The sequence below is a fragment of the Dromiciops gliroides genome, chromosome 5, assembly GCF_019393635.1.
Source record: "Dromiciops gliroides isolate mDroGli1 chromosome 5, mDroGli1.pri, whole genome shotgun sequence".
NCBI lineage: Eukaryota > Metazoa > Chordata > Mammalia > Microbiotheria > Microbiotheriidae > Dromiciops > Dromiciops gliroides.
In genome coordinates, this window is record NC_057865.1 from 37,236,647 (window position 1) to 37,253,769 (window position 17,123).

Genomic DNA, 17,123 nt, shown 5'->3' on the forward strand with positions numbered 1-17,123 from the left:
TTCAAATCCGGCCTCAGACACTTGACACTTAACTAGCTGTGTGACCCTGGGCAAGTCACTTAACCCTCATTGCCCCGCAAAAAACAAACAAAAAAAGAAAAGAGAATCTTGAGTAATTGGTCAAATGATATATATTTATCAAGTGCTTAGCACGATGCCTAGCACATAGTAGGCGCTTAATAAATGCTTGTTCCCTTTTTCTTTCATTCATTTCAAACCCAGTCTCAAATATTTACTAGCTGTATGACTTTGGACAAGTTGTTTTGTTTGCCTCAGTTTCCACAACAGTAAAAGGTGGAAGAGAAGAGTGTCTGCCTCCTTGGGTTGTTGTAAGGATCAAATGAGATAACACTTGTAAAGTGTTTAGCATGATGCCTGACATATAGTAAGTGTTACATGAACGTTAGCTATGACTGCTCTTAAAATTTCAGAGCCACCAATTGGTGATCCCATTTTTTTTTTTTTTTGGTGTTAACAGCTGTGTTTAATTAGTCACATCGCACTCTATCTATGACTCTCTGATTAACCAGCAGAGTATTTGATTTCCCAAAGCATAAAGAAATGATTTTAGTGTTTTGTTCCTTTCTTCTTTCAACAAATGAGTATCAGCAGGAAGGACAGTCTGGTCGAAAGCATTCCTGGGTTTGGAGCGAGAAGACCTGTTTTTGTCTTTGCTATTAACTGTCTTATGATGGAGGACCACCATTTCCCTATCTGTAAAGTGGAGATAATGGCGCCTACTCCACAGGGCTGTTGGGAGGATCAAGTGAGATACTACTGCTTTGCCAACCTCACAGGGCTGTAGGGTGGCTATTCGGTTAGCCAGCATCAATTAAGCACCTACTGTGTACTAGATGCTGTGTTAGGTACTTGGGATAGAAAACACAGAAAAGCAGTTCGCCTGCCTTCTGTGTGGGGAGATACCTTGTGCTTACATAAACTAGCCAGGGTGTCCCAGAAGTCTTAGTGCAGTTTTTAAGCCCTAAAGGTGATGTTTTCAGGGAGCGGCAGCCTTGTGGGAATGAGGAAGGGCCTTACGTGGAAGGTGATGCTCTGTCTTGAGTTTTGAAGTGATATGGGGAAAGCCGATAGGAGAAAGCACGTGGGTCCTTAGGATTCCTCTGTAAAGAATTACACTCTCGAACAAGACCTAATCAGGAATAAGAGAACAGGTTTATTGGGGTACAAGAGAAACCGGCCGGGAGGAAGGTTTTGCCAGAACAAAACGCTTCCCCCCAACTGACTTGTGGGGTGCCATTTTATAGGGTTTCGATGGGGGGTGGGTAAGAGTCTCTTATTGGGTGAGGGGCTGGTGGTCTTCCCGCGTTGCGCTGTGGTAGGAAGAATCCCTCGTGAGAGATCTGGTGGTGGGTGTCAACTTTGTCCTGATGGGTCTAAGCAGTCTGCTGATGGGCGGTTCCAGGTGGTCTTCTCCTGGATTACCTCATCCAGATGCTTAGGAGGACTGGAATGTGGGGTGATGGTCCTGGAGCATGCTCAGTTCAATCTGTGCCGCTTATCCCCGTTAGGTGAGTGTGTGTGTCCTTGATTGTGTTCAAGGAGAGGCCTACTTGATTTCAAGGGAAAACCCCTGAGGTTTCAAGGAAAAGGTTCCTTGAACCCCCCAGAGAATTGTTGGGGTGACCGGGGCCCATAATCCTCCCATGACAGAAGGAAGCAAGGGGCTGTTGGGGCAAAGATGAGGAGGGGAGTGCACCCCAGGCATCGGGGACAGACTGTGCAAAGCTATGGGGGTGGAAGATGGTGCTGTCAGCAGGGAGGAACTTACATTGGGATGAGTATTTATTCAGTACCTGCTGTGTAGGGGCTCTTTGCTGGCATTAAAGGTGTATTTAAACAAAAGGATCTCAATTCCCAAGAGGCTTATCTTTTGAATATCTAATGCAGGTATGTGTCATCTTCCCCATAGAATGCAAACTCCTTGAGGGCAGGCAGGCAGGCAGGCACTGTAACATTTTGGCTTTTTATTGTGGCTTAATAAATGAGGTTGGATAAGGACTCAAAGGAGACGATTTTTATTGAATGTCATATCAGCTGTGGCCTGCTCTTTGTGATTCCATTTGGGATTTTCTGGGTAAAGATAATGATGGAGGGGTTTGCCATTTCCTTCTCCAGCTCATTTTACAGATGAGGAAACTGAGGCAAGCAGGGTGAAATGACTTGCCCAGGATCATGTAGATAAAAAGTGTCTGAGGCCAGATTTGAACTCAGGTCTTTCTGACTTCAGGCCTGGCGCTTTATCCACCTTGATACTTGCCTGCTCTAAATAAGACCGTTCAATTTGTCAATTAGGAAGTCACTGATGACCACTTAGAGAAGAGTTCAGTCAAGTATAGGAATGGGGAAGGGGGATTGGATAGAAGCTGGAGGTGGGAGAGGGTTGAGGAGTAAGTGTGAGCAAGAGTCTGTAGGATCCTCTTTCATTAAGTTAGAAGGGAGGGAGAGGTGCGGTGGTAGCCATTGGAAGGCTTAAAAATATCTTTTTAAAGATAAGAATAAGTCAAATCTGTTTGTAGATGGAAGAAAGGAGCGAGTCTGAAAAGACAAGAGAGAGAAGGAACAATCAATGGAACTAGGACCTGGAAGAGATAGAAGGGTTGAAATCCAAGGGCCCAGGGGACAGGATTAACCTTGGAATGCAGAAGGAGCATGCCAAGAGAGAAGGAAGAGAGGGTTCCTGAAGACCTAAGGAATTAAAAAAAAATTAATTTATTTATTTTTGGTGAGGCAATGGGGGCTAAGTGACTTGCCCAGGGTCCCACAGCTAGTAAGTGTCAAGTGGCTGAGGCCGGATTTGAACTCAGGTCCTCCTGACTCCAGGGCCGGTGCTCTCTCCACTGCGCCACCTAGCTGCCTAAGGAATTTTTGAGGTAGAAAGGAGGGGAGTTGGAAAGTTTACTTTAGACAGGCTGGAGAAGAAAACATATTTAATCATCCTTTTGTTCATGCTCTTAAGGATAACTTTCCACAGTGTGGTCAAAACCCAGTAATGACACGGGAAAACCAGTCAATTTGTTTTTGCCAGTGTTGTAAGACAAGTATTCGATTCTCCTTCTCTCTGAGACTCGACATAGCCTTTTCCTTGGCATCCTGTATTTTGATGTATTATAGTTACCTGCCTATAAATCTTAACCGTCTACTAGACTGTAAGTTCTTTGAGTGCAAGAATGGTGTTTGATCTCAACCTTCTATCTGCTCTGCACACACTGGGTACCTGATAAAAGTTGTATTGATTTCATGAAGATATGACCATTTTGATGGGAGCTTAAGAAAACTGTGTTGGAGGGAATAGGGTCTCTCTGTCACACTGCCACATTTGGCGCAGACGAAGGGCCAACAAACATAATTAGGCCAACGAAGGAACGCTTTGGAGGGATTAAGTTGCAGTTGTAGACCGTTGCTTGGCAGGATGCTTCAAGGAACTGCAGCACCAGCCGGGCTCTTCTGGGGCCTTTGTAATGTTGGGTAAAAATAGGCAATTACAAGCGACAGCGGTGGCTTTCTTGTGTCTGCAGTCGAACTCTCGGAATCCTGATGTTCTGAGGCCCAGCAAGGTGGAGAGTGTCCTCCAGAAAGGCTTAATTGAGACAATGAATAGCACCGCAGTCTGTTTTTGAGAAGCAAAATATAACGGTAGGAAGAGGAGAAAAAAAGAGAACCTGATTTTTCCCCAGGAGTGTTTAGAAATTTGGGAGCCTGTGGGTTACTGGTTTCCCCCCTCTCCGGCCTGCCATGGCTTCAGTTCTTGGCATTGTGGTTTGTTTCTTGTGTAATTAAAAAAAAAATCCTGTTTCCAGAGATTTTTTAGGATCATGTCCCCCAAAAAGTGTCTTCTCAGCATTAGGATGCAAAGAGGAAATTGTTGGTGGTTGAGCCGCAGAGATAGAATAATATTTTTAAGCAACACAGAATATAACCATGTCCACTTAGCTCAGAACTATTTATTTTATGTCTGTTGACTTTTATACGAGCGTGGAAGTGGCACAAACTAGGAAATTAGGCCTTGTTTCAAATATGTGCAAATGTTGATTCTTGGACCTTACTGGGCACGGGGGTTTTAAGCAGGAAAGCCTTCTTCCTTAGAGGTCATTCAGTTCTTCCCCAAAACTAACTCATTGGGCTTCTAATAGAATGTGTTTTACTTAGCACTGTGTAAGCAGAAAACTCAGGCAAGAATTTGCCAACTCATTGGGTAGGTGAGACAGTTTACCTGCAGAACAGTTAGCGAATAGGACAGTGTATTGTGTGGTGTGGCCGAGGATTGTAAAAGGAGGGAGGGAGGGGAGAGATGCAGATGTACGCCAATGTCCTGCACTCAGCTTCTCTGACACCTGTGTGTGTGTGTGTGTGTGTGTGTGTGTGTGTGTACAGGCATGAACTCTATATATGTATACAGACATTTACATATATATGCATATATACACGTTTTCCCCCTTTTGAATGAAAAGACTATAAGCCTATTGAGGGCAGGAATTGTTACAGTCTTTGTTTTTGTATCCTCAGCCTAGCACAATTCCTAGCACACATAGTAGGCTCTTAATTGACTCTTCTGACAATAACAGTATCCTAGCCGACAATCATGAGCCCATGTGACCTCCCACGGGAGACCAGCATTTCAGAGGTATCAAATGACCTCTTGCTAGCTGGAAATTAGATACAGAAAAATTAACGGTATTTTCCCCCTATTCCTTAGACTATGAGGTTTTATTCTATTTTTTAAATTGCATAGGGTCATAGTCCTTTGTCATAGTAGACAGGGCTAGATTTAGAGTTGGAAAGACCTGGGTTGGAATTTCACCTCTGTGCTACATTTGGTTTTTCTTAATCTTCCTCCCATGTTTTAGCAATTATGTCTACACCCTCCCTCATCCTCCCCCCATCCCCCTTTCAATTACGAAGTAATTATCTGAGAATATGTTACTTCCCCAGTTAAACAGAATCCCCTTGAGGTCAGGGACTGGTCTCATTTTTTTTTCCTGTTGTATTCTTCAGGTCAAGCATAGTAATATTAATATAATATGATATGATATAAGCCCAGCACATAATATTAATAAATGTATGACGAATTGAATTAAATTGAAGTACTGGTTGTATGCCCGTAGTTCAAGGTTTTGCACCTCAGATTTTTCATCCGTAAAAGGGGGGGTAGCGCCCGTTTCCCAGGATTGTTCTGTGACTCAAATGAGATCATGTAAGCAAAGTACCTAGTAAATGTCAGCTGTCATCATTTGAGCCTGGTTTGACAGGGCCAATGACAGCCATTCACACAGCCTACCCTTCCCCCTCAGTAGTCTATGTCTCACAGTGTCCTGTGCTGGCAGAAAACCGTGTGGAAGAAGCCAGTCTTTGGGTGTGGACTTGCTGGGCAGCGAGGGGTGAGTGTGGGGAAGCAGGTAGGAAGGTTGAAATTGATGGGCCCACCAGAAAGCAGCAGATTCATTCTGTGCTTTATTTTTGTTATTAGCAGTAACAGTGAAACCAGGGAATTTGTCTGTTTGCAGCCGCTCAGGTTATTTAAGGCCGTAGTCTCAGTAGCTGAACCCGAGAAGCCTTGGAAGCCAAAGGGCTCATGTCATCTGTGCTACCAAGGGGTTTGTCTGCATGGGAGTGAGATGGAGGGTCAGGATTTATTTGTCCTTGTATCTTAATCACCACATTGGGTCGGCTCCAGAAGTCTGTGTGTGCCCATCTGGAGCCGTAACCTTACAACAGCCTGAGCAAAGCTCTCTCTTTGGAATTGCAAAATGTTTTCTGACCTTTGTATTTTATGGGTGCCAAGTTGTTTTAATTCTTACTTCATATTACTTATGTGACCTCTGCCTTCCCTTCCCTCATTCTCCTGACATCCTCCTTTCCTCCATTTTCCTGACACCCCCCTTTCACCCTTCTCCTGACATCTCCCTTCCCTCATTCTCCTGATATCCCCCCTTCCCTGTATTCTCCTGATATCCCCCCTTCCCTCTATTCTCCTGACACCCCCTTACACCCATTCTCCTGACATCCCACTTTCCTCTACTCTCCTGACATCCCATATCCCTCCACTCTCCTGACATCCCACTTTCTCCATTCTCATGACCACTGATTTGGTTCAGGCCTTCCTCATTCATTCTATGCCAGGATAACTGAATGCTTCCTATCTTTCTCCCCTCTCCATTCCATCCTCCCTACAGTTGCTGAAATATTTTCCCATGACCACAGGACTGACCAGGTCAAAAATGTTTAAAAATCTCTAGGATTAAAAAAACCACACGCGCTCCTCCATCTGGTATTTAAGACCGCCTGTCATCCGGCTCCCGTCGGCCTCTCCAGACTCACCTCTCATGATTCCCCTGTGCACGTGCGCACACACACATGCACACACACAGAGTCTATATTCAGGACTGTTCACTCTTTCCCCAGCTGGACCTGCATCTCCTTCCCTTCCCCGCCTCACCCCTTACAAACTTGATCTTCCTCCAAGGCTGAGCTTAGGAGACGCTGCTCCCCAAACCTTCCTCACACACCCACTGCCCTGGCTGTTGGTGCTAGTTTCCTTCCTCCCAGTAGAATGCAGAGTCTTTGTATGTCGGGAGCCTGGCGCGCAGCAGACCCTTCAGGACTGGATATTGAAGAAACCTCCAACAACAAAGCATTGAACTGGTTGATTCTGTACTTGGTGCCATGATTACTGAGCCCGGGTGTGGGTGACCTGATTGAGGAGAGGGTTGGAGGAGGGAGGGGTGCCCCTGTAGAAGTAAGACTTCGTCAACCCAAGGGGAAGGACTCGTTAAGTGCTTTCTGGGCCCCTGCTACCATGCTAAGCACTGGAGATGCACGAACAGAGAATAAAGCGACCCTCCTTGCACTGAGCTTGCATTCTGTTTGAAGGTAGAGTGAAGAGGATTCTGGGATGGTGGCCTTAAAGCTGGAAGGGGCCTCAGAAGCCATCTGGTTCAGTCTCCTCTTTTTACAGAGGGGAAACTGAGACCTGGGGAAGGAAGGGGAAGGGAATACGCATTTATGTGACACCTACTGTGTGCAGGCACACTGTAAACCTCATAGTGACCCTGCAAGGTTGAGGAAACTGAGACAAACTCATTCCAAGTCACCTAGGTGGTAATAATAGCAGAGGCAAGATTTGAACCCAAAGGGCTGCGTAGAAAACAGCCAAATCTTTGGGAGGAGGTTGGAAGGGGGGCAGGGGCGGAGAGGTGAAGAGGGAATGGGAAGTGGAGGAAGAATGCTTGCAAAACATCCCAAGTTTAAAAAAAGATTAAGTCTTGGAGACCGGTTGACATGACCTTTTAATTGGGAGCGAGCTTGAGGCCCGATGCTTAATGGTTCACAGATGCTCTTCACGCAGTCGGAGAACACGGAATATACAGCAGTGTGGACAGACAGGGGCCCATCCGCATCCATCCCCAGGATTCCCAGAAGAGAGCCCTGTGTCTGCGCCCTGTGTGAGCAGACCAGACCCAGCAGCCCAGTAATCTCCTCACCACAGCAGGAACGCGGGCCCGTGATTGTTGGAGGATCCGTTCCTGACTGATGGCCAGGGAGGGACCCTTGCAGATCTCGTCTGGGTTTGGGAATGCTCGTCCAGAAGCTTGTCCTTAAGCTCCCAGGGATTTTCTTGCACATTAAAAGATTACTCGTCTGGCTTCACTTGCCGCTATTGTTCACTGGGGTCAGGTCCCGGATGTTCAGCTCTTCCTCGGAGTGAATCATGATGGTAGATTCTTTCCATAAAAGTACTTTTGTTGTTGATGGAAGTTGGGGGGAAGGGGGAGGTGGCGGGGAGGGGGGACCGCAGTGCCTGATAGGAGATATGATTTCTCAGAAACTCAACTGGGCTTGAGTCATCTTGGGTTTTGTTTGTTTGGGGTTTTTTTGTGCAGCAGTGAGGGTTAAGTGACTTGCCCAGGGTCACACAGCTAGTAAGTGTCAAGTGTCTGAGGCTGGATTTGAACTCAGGTCCTCCTGACTCCAGGGCCAGTGCTTTATCCACTGCACCACCTAGCTGCCCCTGTTGAGTCATCATGTTATAAAGTTGGACCCCCTCCCCCCAAAATGGCAGAAGGCTATGTAAAGGTTAAAGGGAGAGGTGGATCTCATATGTTCCCGTGAGATGGAAAATGGAAGAATCGGGCAGCCCACTCCTAATGACTCTTTGAAGATAATTTGTTAAAAGAGTCTCGGATTCCTTAGGAAGAACCAGATTGTTGCTGAAGAAGCTGGTCCTTGGGGAGGACGTTTGCGGGGGCCCAGGCTTTGCTAGGAAGAGGCCCCCTAGGTGGTAGTTGGCGATACTGATCAGTGTCTCCTCCGCTCTGTTCTAGTGGAACTCCCGCGATCCTCGGCGGTGCGGCTCTCCTCCTTGCGGGATCTGCCCACGCAGCTTCAGGAGCTATACCAGCAGGGCTTCACCCTCGTCACCCTCCACCCCTTCGTGCAGCCCACGGACGAGAGAGAGAAGACCCCCCAGGAGCAGATCTTCCGGGCTGTGCTGATCAAGAAAACCGAGAGGTGGGTCTGCCATAGCCCCGGGATAGGGGCTCACACCGAGGAGCCGGGTCCTGGTGCCTTGGTGTCCGCTTGGGCAGGAGAGCACCTGCCTTGTGGTCATTGCTGATGTTGGCCGGGCCAGGTGGGCGAGACTAGAGTCCTTCTTCCTTGTTCCTCCATCGCTTGGCCTCTAGCCCACGTTAGAATGTCCTGTAATGAAAACCAAACTCTCTGCCTGACAGCTCGAGCACAGGGTCCTTCGATGTCCCTTTCTTTTTGTTATTTATTGGATTAAGCTTAGCTAGAAAAATGTTTACTTTGAAGTGATGTCCTCCCAGAAGGATGGAACTGGAGGAGAAGGCTATTAATCTGAAAAGGGAGAACAGGAAAAGGTATTCCTGAGGATTCACATAAACCTAACAGTTGCCCCAAATTATAACAGGATGTTTAAATTTCCAGAGGTCCTACAAATCAATCGAGAAGGGAATCATTCAATTTGATTAAGATCCATTAAGTACCTACTATGTGTCAGGTAGTGGGGATAAATAGATTTTTAAAATCCCATCATCAGAGGATCATAGAGCTTGAAGGGACCTGGGACCTTGGAGGTCAAAGGATCATTGATTTGGAGAGAGAGAGTCAGACCTTGAGAGCATTGCAGCCAGCCCACTCATTTTACATTTAAGGAAACCAAGTCCCAGGGAATTTAACTGATTTGACCGAGGTGATGCAGCCAGGATCTGAGCCCAGGGCCTTTGACTATAAATTCAGCACTCTTTCCACCACAGTACACTGGGAAACTGAACTCTGGCAAGCTTCAGTGGTTGGCTTGAACATATGCAAGCCAGGATCTCTCTTTCCTCAAGCAGCTTATTCCTAAGGTGGGGGAAGATGGGGGAGAAAGGAAATACACAGATAATAGTAACTCAGATGAGGAAGAGGAAGAGGAAGAGAGAGAGACAGAGACAGATAGGAGTGGGAGGAAAGAGGGAGAAGAAAGCAGGGAGGAGAGAGAGAAGGCAGGAGGAAGAGAGAGAGGAAAAGGAGGAAGAAGAAGAGGAGGGAGGAAGGAGAGATATTATTGACTCCTCAGGGTGGTTACAGAGCTGCGTGAGGGCAGGCTAGATAACCAAGAGTTGGCAGTTGTGTTATCCCATGAGCCCCCCCAAAACACAGAGAGCATTCTGTATTCTTACTACTCAGACTACTCAGACACTGCTCCTTTGGGTACTGTCAGCATGGGCTAGAAAGACCCTTCACGATCTGGTTCCAGTCCCCACCTTTCCAGCCTCGTTTCTCATCCTTGCCTTCATGCACTCTCCGTTCCACAGTAGGATAGCGCTCCCCGATCTCTGATCGACGTTTCTCACCTCCTTGTTTTTCCCCAAGCCATCCTCCTAGTATCTGCCTTGCAGAATCTTCTCCCTCCCAAGGCTTAGTCAGGAACCCCCCCCCTACTTTGCGAAGCCCTCCTCTCTTGCCTCAGCTGAAAGCATGTTCTCCCTCAAGTTTTCCTTAAGAAGAAGGCTAGTCTCTGGGAGCCATGCTTGGTCTGAGGGGGAGGATGAACTCCTGTTCCTCATTCCCATTGAGGATAACATGAGAGGAGGGGATTGATGATGCCCAGAGGAAACCATCTTAGTTTAGACATGATGAAGACCTTTGGTACTGGACAATCTAGTTGGGATGCCGCAAAATATAGAAGTGCTGTTGTGATATTTCCCCTTGGGAAAGGGACTGGCCATTCTCTGCATCTGGATGCCCTTCAGCCTAAGTAGGAGGGATTCTTAATTTGAGTCTATGGACAAGCGGTACACGGATAGATTTCATGGAGTTTGTGAGTTTGGATGGGTAAAAATAGCATCTTAATTATCACCAACCCCTAATTGAAATTTAGTGTTTCCTTCACCTATGAACATAGGCCCACCAACTTTCAGAGAAGGTGTCCATAGTATTCACTGGTTTGCCGGTGATGGGGGGGGGGACCATGGCCCCCTAAAAATGAAGAATCCTTGACCTAGAGGCAGGAGAGTTGACCAGCTGACTTCTCAAGGTTATTTCCCATAACTTTCTAAGTGTTTACTACACAGACTCAGAGAAAAATAAAGACCCCATGACCTTGTGTAAGCTGGTTGTTAGAGGACTTCCCTTCCCAAATGGGAAGAAATCAAAATGTGTATAGGTCACTCCCAGGCATGATGACAACTGATTAGGGGAGTTTTCCCTGCTGGTTATGATGGGAGTCAGCAGAGAGGTATTTGTATGGTAATGAAAAGTACAAATACATTCTTTCCTTGTAAATCTGAAAGCCATATGTTTTACATCATGAAATGATAAAATACATTAAAAAAAAAACCAACCACCAAAAAAAATAAACAAATCCCCATAGGGCACATTAGAATTTTTTCTTTATCAATTGGGAGTTTATATAGCGAAAAAACAAAACAACCCTCCCACCCCAATTCAAAAACAAGACAAGTCTTCTTTATGTGATTAAGCCTTAGCAGACACAATTAAAATCATATTTCTTTTTTTTTTTAATTTTTAAAAATTGTAGTTCTTTGTGAAATCTACCAAAGGGTCTGATGGATAAAGAGTCACTATATACTGACTGTTTTTGGAGAGCTTAAGTGAAATCAAATTTGGAGAGCTAATCTCAAAAGGAAGTCTTGAAGCCTGGTCATAGAATTTGCAGAGGAGACAACAGCTAATGAGAAGTTATGTTTTGCGATAGATAAACCCTGATTTATGACCAGTCCAGCTGTAAGTTCATTAGCAAACTTACCCAGCTCAGGACTTTAAAGAGCAATAATAAGAAGTAGCTTGTTAAAACTTGGGGTGTTGAAGCCAGTGTAGTTGGTATGAATATATGGTCTAATCCCCTTATTTTAGAGTTTAGAAAATTGAGGCCCTGGGAAGTTGTCTTGGCCAAGGTCACACTGATATTAATCATCAGAGGTGGGATTTGAACCCAGAACCAGCACTCTTTCCATAGTACCTTACTGACTCTTTGGAAAGTAGGACCAAGCAGCCTCATCCCATGAGTACAGATTAGCTCCCTAAGTGCTCATCTAGCCAGAATTCCCTCTGGGGGCTGGGTAAGCTTTCCTAGAAATAGATTCCTTCCCTTACTACTTTTAAAAATAACCCGCACACTTCTTACAGTAGTAAAAAGCTACAAACAAAGAATGCACTTATCGATTGGAGAACGGCCGATCAAATTACAGTAAGTGGATATAATGAAATATTCAAAGACCAGCACGGCATTGTGGGAATAGGGCCAGATTTGAAGCCAAAAGACCTGAATTCAAATCCTGACTCTTGAAACTTACTACATGTGTGATTTGGGGCAAATCACTTCCCCCTCTAGGCCTCAGTTTCCTTATCTGTAAGATGGAGTTGAATTAGATAGCTCTGGGTGTCTCTTCCCGCCCTGGTCTATAATCTTGGGACTGCACTCAGCTGAGATACAGCGACCAATGTTGGCTCCATATGGCTTCCCTCTTCTCTGCTAATAGGATCATTCCATTCTCAGCTGATAAATCAAGTGTTTTTTGTTTCACTTTCTCCTTTGGATGCTTCGCTATAATGTAAAATACTATCTGCTGGCAAGGGAGGGGTTTGTTGGAGAGTGACTATGTGAAAAATTCCCAAATGTGTCAGTCTGATCAATTTTCCAAAAATTAACTTAAAAAAAAAAAAGACCTTGATGATTATAGACACCAGAAATCGGCTCTCGGAGAGTTTGTAGATTTGATCAGGGCCCAGACTTTGAGCAAAGCAAATGGGGGTGCCCCAAATTGTGGTCCTGTTTGATAGAAGGTGCCAGTTTTTGACAGTCAGCCAACTTAGGGCTGAGGCCAAATCTGCTGTGATTAGTTGTGGCTTCTGCCCTATTGCAAAGGCCGATAGCCATCTAAAGACATAGAATTATGTAGGGGTTGGGACTTTTCATGTCTCGTATTCATCTCCTGAGCCCACAGTTTTGGGGGATAGTAGCATCAACATGTAGAAAGGGCCCCCATACCACGGGGGACCATGAGGTCCCCTAATAGCATCACTGTTGTGACGGGAGTGTGTGCGGAGTAGGGATGGGAGCAGGTGGGGCCTAGTTGGGGAGCTAGCCTTGCAGGGCCATGGAGAAAACCAAAGTCAAAAGAGCCTGGGATCCCATCTGTAGAGCTGGACAGGACCCCAGAAGCCCCCTTGTTTTACCATCGAGGAAAGAGCTCTAATGAGGTTAAATAATTTGACCTGGATACTCTTGGGGAGCATACATTTATCTAAGAATTTTTTTAAATGCAAATATCCATAGTGGCCTGCAGCCAGTTGGACCTAGTTGGTCACTCCATTAGAGATTGACCTTCTACTTGAAATCTGAGCCTTAAGTCAGCCAGCACTCATCTGAAGACCTCACAGGCCCCACGCTGCTGCTGCTGGCCTCTCCCTTGGTGGCACTTCATGTCAGATAATGCAGTGATCGACATGGAATTAAAAGCAGTGTTGTTTTCCGGATTACAAATAGGTCTGGCAATGGGCACACCCCAGGGGAGTCCTCTTCCTCTGTATCGCTGTGTGCTTTGGCTAGGCGGTAATTCTCCCCTATTTCAATCCTAAATCTAATCTAAGAAAAAAAATATGCCGTAACTCCATTTAAAAAATTGGTTGAGAGACACCCCTTTGTAGAGGTAGAAGGTCTATGTGAGGAGTTTGCAGCACATATTTTTAGACTTTTTTGATGTTATTGATCAGTTTTGCTGATTTTTTTTCTTTTTAAAGAAATATTATTTGTTATCTGGGGTGGCTCTCGGAGAGAAAGGAGAAGGAAGGATACTGGGAGAGATTTTGTGATTTTAAAAAAGCCCAGATATGAATAAAAATTATTTTCAAAATTTTTGTTGCAGTAGAGCAGAATTCACAAGAAGCCTGACTTCCCAAGGGGCCTTACTCTGATACCAGATACTGTCTCATGCGTTGCATAACTGTTTTGTACTGCCACAATGTGCTCATGAACACCATGATGTCAGTTACATCCATCCCTCTCTCTTCCCTACTCACATGGCTGCCCCTCTGGTTAAGGACCTCATTCCCTCAGACTTAGACAATTGGATAATCTCTTGATAGGTCTACCTGCCTCAGGTCTCTCCCCTCTCTTCATCATCCTTCACATACTCCCAATTGATTTTCCTTTTCTCTTTCTTTCTTTCTTTCTTTCTTTCTTTCTTTCTTTCTTTCTTTCTTTCTTTCTTTCTTTCTTTCTTTCTTTCTTTCTTTCTTTCTTTCTTTCTTTCTTTCTTTCTTTCTTTCTTTCTTTCTTTCTTTCTTTCTTTCTTTCTTTCTTTCTTTCTTTCTTTCTTTCTTTCTTTCTTTCTTTCTTTCTTTCTTTCTTTCTTTCTTTCTTTCTTTCTTTCTTTCTTTCTTTCTTTCTTTCTTTCTTTCTTTCTTTCTTTCTTTCTTTCTTTCTTTCTTTCTTTCTTTCTTTCTTTCTTTCTTTCTTTCTTTCTTTCTTTCTTTCTTTCTTTCTTTCTTTCTTTCTTTCTTTCTTTCTTTCTTTCTTTCTTTCTTTCTTTCTTTCTTTCTTTCTTTCTTTCTTTCTTTCTTTCTTTCTTTCTTTCTTTCTTTCTTTCTTTCTTTCTTTCTTTCTTTCTTTCTTTCTTTCTTTCTTTCTTTCTTTCTTTCTTTCTTTCTTTCTTTCTTTCTTTCTTTCTTTCTTTCTTTCTTTCTTTCTTTCTTTCTTTCTTTCTTTCTTTCTTTCTTTCTTTCTTTCTTTCTTTCTTTCTTTCTTTCTTTCTTTCTTTCTTTCTTTCTTTCTTTCTTTCTTTCTTTTCTGCAGGGCAATGAGGGTTAAGTGGCTTGCCCAGGATCACACAGCTAGTAAGTGTCAAGTGTCTGAGACCGGATTTTAATTCAGGTCCTCCTGAATCCAGGGCTGGTGCTTTATCTACTGTAACACCTGGCTGCCCCTCTAATTGGTTTTCCTAAAGCTCAAATCCCTTCCCTACTCAACAGACTTCAGTGTCACCCTATTGCTTTGGGGATCCAATATTAACTTTTTTTGTTTGTAATTTAAAGCCCTTCATAATCTGTCTCCAGTCTCTTTTTCTAGGTTTTTTTGTGCCTTGATCATTAAATACCCTCTGCTGGGTCCACAAGGATTTTTTTTGGGGGGGCAGGGCAATGAGGGTTAAGTGACTTGCCCAAGGTCACACAGCTAGTAAGTGTCAAGTGTCTGAGGCTGGATTTGAACTCAGGTCCTTCTGAATGCAGGGCTGGTGCTTTATCCATTGCGCCACCTAGCTGCCCCCGGCCCACAAGGATTACAGTGACCCTCTCTTCTGACTTGGTTCAGTCTTGGGGCAACCTGGGTCTCTAATAATAGGGGTTAGGATCCCTTTTCCCCACTCTGGTTTGTTAAACCCTCACCCCAGTACTTCAGAGTCAAAGTTTAAATTACAGTTTTCATGTAGGATTTCCCCCCAGAAGGGGAGGCTAAAAGATACTCATTGTATAGTACAAATTAGGTATGGAAGGGTAACACTCTACACACAAGATTCACAGCGAGCATTAGCAGAACGATTTAAAACAAGATTCACTCACTTGGCCTCCAACTATGATCACCATTTGTCGGGAGGCTGCTACATAAACCTCATGGACAATAAAGCAGTTTTCAGGATTGCTTATTAGGCAGAGTACATTTCACCTGGGCTCTGCAGTCTCCAAACAACTCCTACGTATATGTTGGCTCATAAAGTGGCCAGTCTTGGGCTGATTTTCTGGTTGGAAGTCATCCTCTCCACAGACTCCTTTCTGCTGCTGTTCAGCTCTGACCCAGGTTCTCTGCACCTCTTGAACTCACCTCCAACCCTGAAAGTGTCCATCTTGGGACAGACCCTTATTAAGAGACATAAAAGAGGAAAATATCATCAGGGGTCCAGACTCAAATTTATAGAGCTGAGAGCCCCTGCACTAGCTGTCTAGTGGACACATCTGCTGAGCTAGAGAAAGGCCAACCCTTCCCCATAACTGTGAGGCCACATGAAGTGTCTCAGAAAGGGAACCAGAGGCAGAAGGCACCTCTATTTTTAATTGACCCAACACTCTGCCCCTTGTCATTGTCAGATAGTGGGGAAGGGCACTTGGGATCTACCACGTCATTCCAAAATGCAGCACAGGGTCACTGCGTGGCTGGGAGCAGGTCCCAAATTCCCAAGAAAGTCAACTGAGAGTGTGCCCCGTGGGATCGCCCTTGTTATCTATACACATGTTCTCTCCCTTGGCTAAAATATAAGCTTGTTGCAGGCAAACCCTACTTTCGATTTTGTATTTGTATCCTTAGCATCTAGTGCAGGGCCTCGGGTAGAGTAGGTAAGTAAGTATTCATCAATTGATTATTATGTAATATGTGCGTACCGGGACAGGTATGTTATGGTGTCTTAACCGTGCTTGTAATTTAACAGATAAATCCCAGAGATGATTATTCAGATGAAAGGAAATCATTATGGGCTTGAATTTGAGCCAAAAAAACCCCAAACCCAAACAAACCAAAAAAACCACATCTCAAGATCTTTTAGCAGTACATAGGCAGGGCAAACATTTTAGGTAGAATTTGAAAAGGGCAGAATTGGGAAAGTAAGAAATTAAATTCTAAGTTCTGAACTCTAGTGAGAGAGAGAGAAAAAAGAAATCCTTTGAAAACTGTAGGAGAGTGTCCTCTTTAAGCTGTTCTCTATCTTTTCATGTCTAATTTTAACAATTACTCAGCCTCTTCTGAGAATTATAGGTCTTCCAAGAAGAGGTTTCATAATTAAACAAAATACACAGGGGCTGACAGGCCCTACCAGGCTATGGCCTAGAATTGCCCCTGCAGGGAGGCTGCGGCTCAGCCCGGGAGTGTGCTGATTAGGTGATCACACTTGGGGGAGAAAAATAGCGCTGGGTTTTACAGTGATTGGCATGTGTTAGTGTACTGGGGAGATTAACAACAGCTTCTCCTAGCAGATTTCTCCTAACAGCCTGGAAGTGGGGTATTGGTCCATTCCCAGAGAGCAGAAAAAGAAAACTCCTGGAAGGCTGAGCGAGAGAAAGAGGCATTGAATTCCAGGGTTGTAGTAGATGACAGAGGAATATTCTCTCCCTCCGCTCCCCTCCCTCTTTTCTCCATGTCAGCCTTTTCCTTTTTTTGAATTCCTATTTTATCCAGCCTCTTTGGGTGTTGGGCACAGATCATCACCCCCCAGGATGCTCAAACCCCCCCTCTTCCTCAACCACGGAGCTGTCCAGCATCACACATTACTAGCTCCTCAGCACCAGTTCCATGGCACTGGGTTGTCTTAATTTATTCCATCTATTTTTCCTGTTTCCCTCTGATGTGACACCCTTTTCTAGCGTGTTGAAATTTCAGAATTCACTGTTAATTACTGTGTTTGCACTTCTTGGTCTAATGTGCCAGAACGAAGCCACATTCTCTCAGGTTAAGTGAGTTTTTCCGACCTGTGCTCTACCCGCCCCCCACCAGTGATGTGTGGAATTAGTCGTGGTCTGTGTGAAGCTTCATTCTTTACCCTAATGGACAGAACCACACAGACACAAATTGTGCACGTGAGTGCTAAGCCTCTTCA

At 44.8% G+C, this 17,123-nt stretch overlaps 1 protein-coding gene across 3 annotated transcripts in view; it reads left to right on the forward strand.

Moving 5' to 3' along the window:
- Positions 1 to 17,123, forward strand: part of RFTN1 (raftlin, lipid raft linker 1) — a 205,681-nt gene that overhangs the window by 75,529 nt on the left and 113,029 nt on the right. For all 3 annotated transcript variants that reach the window (XM_043969256.1, XM_043969257.1, XM_043969258.1), the window contains exon 3: positions 8,340 to 8,526. In XM_043969256.1, coding sequence (XP_043825191.1) covers positions 8,340 to 8,526 — 187 coding nt within the window. The remainder of the gene's footprint in view (positions 1 to 8,339; positions 8,527 to 17,123) is intronic.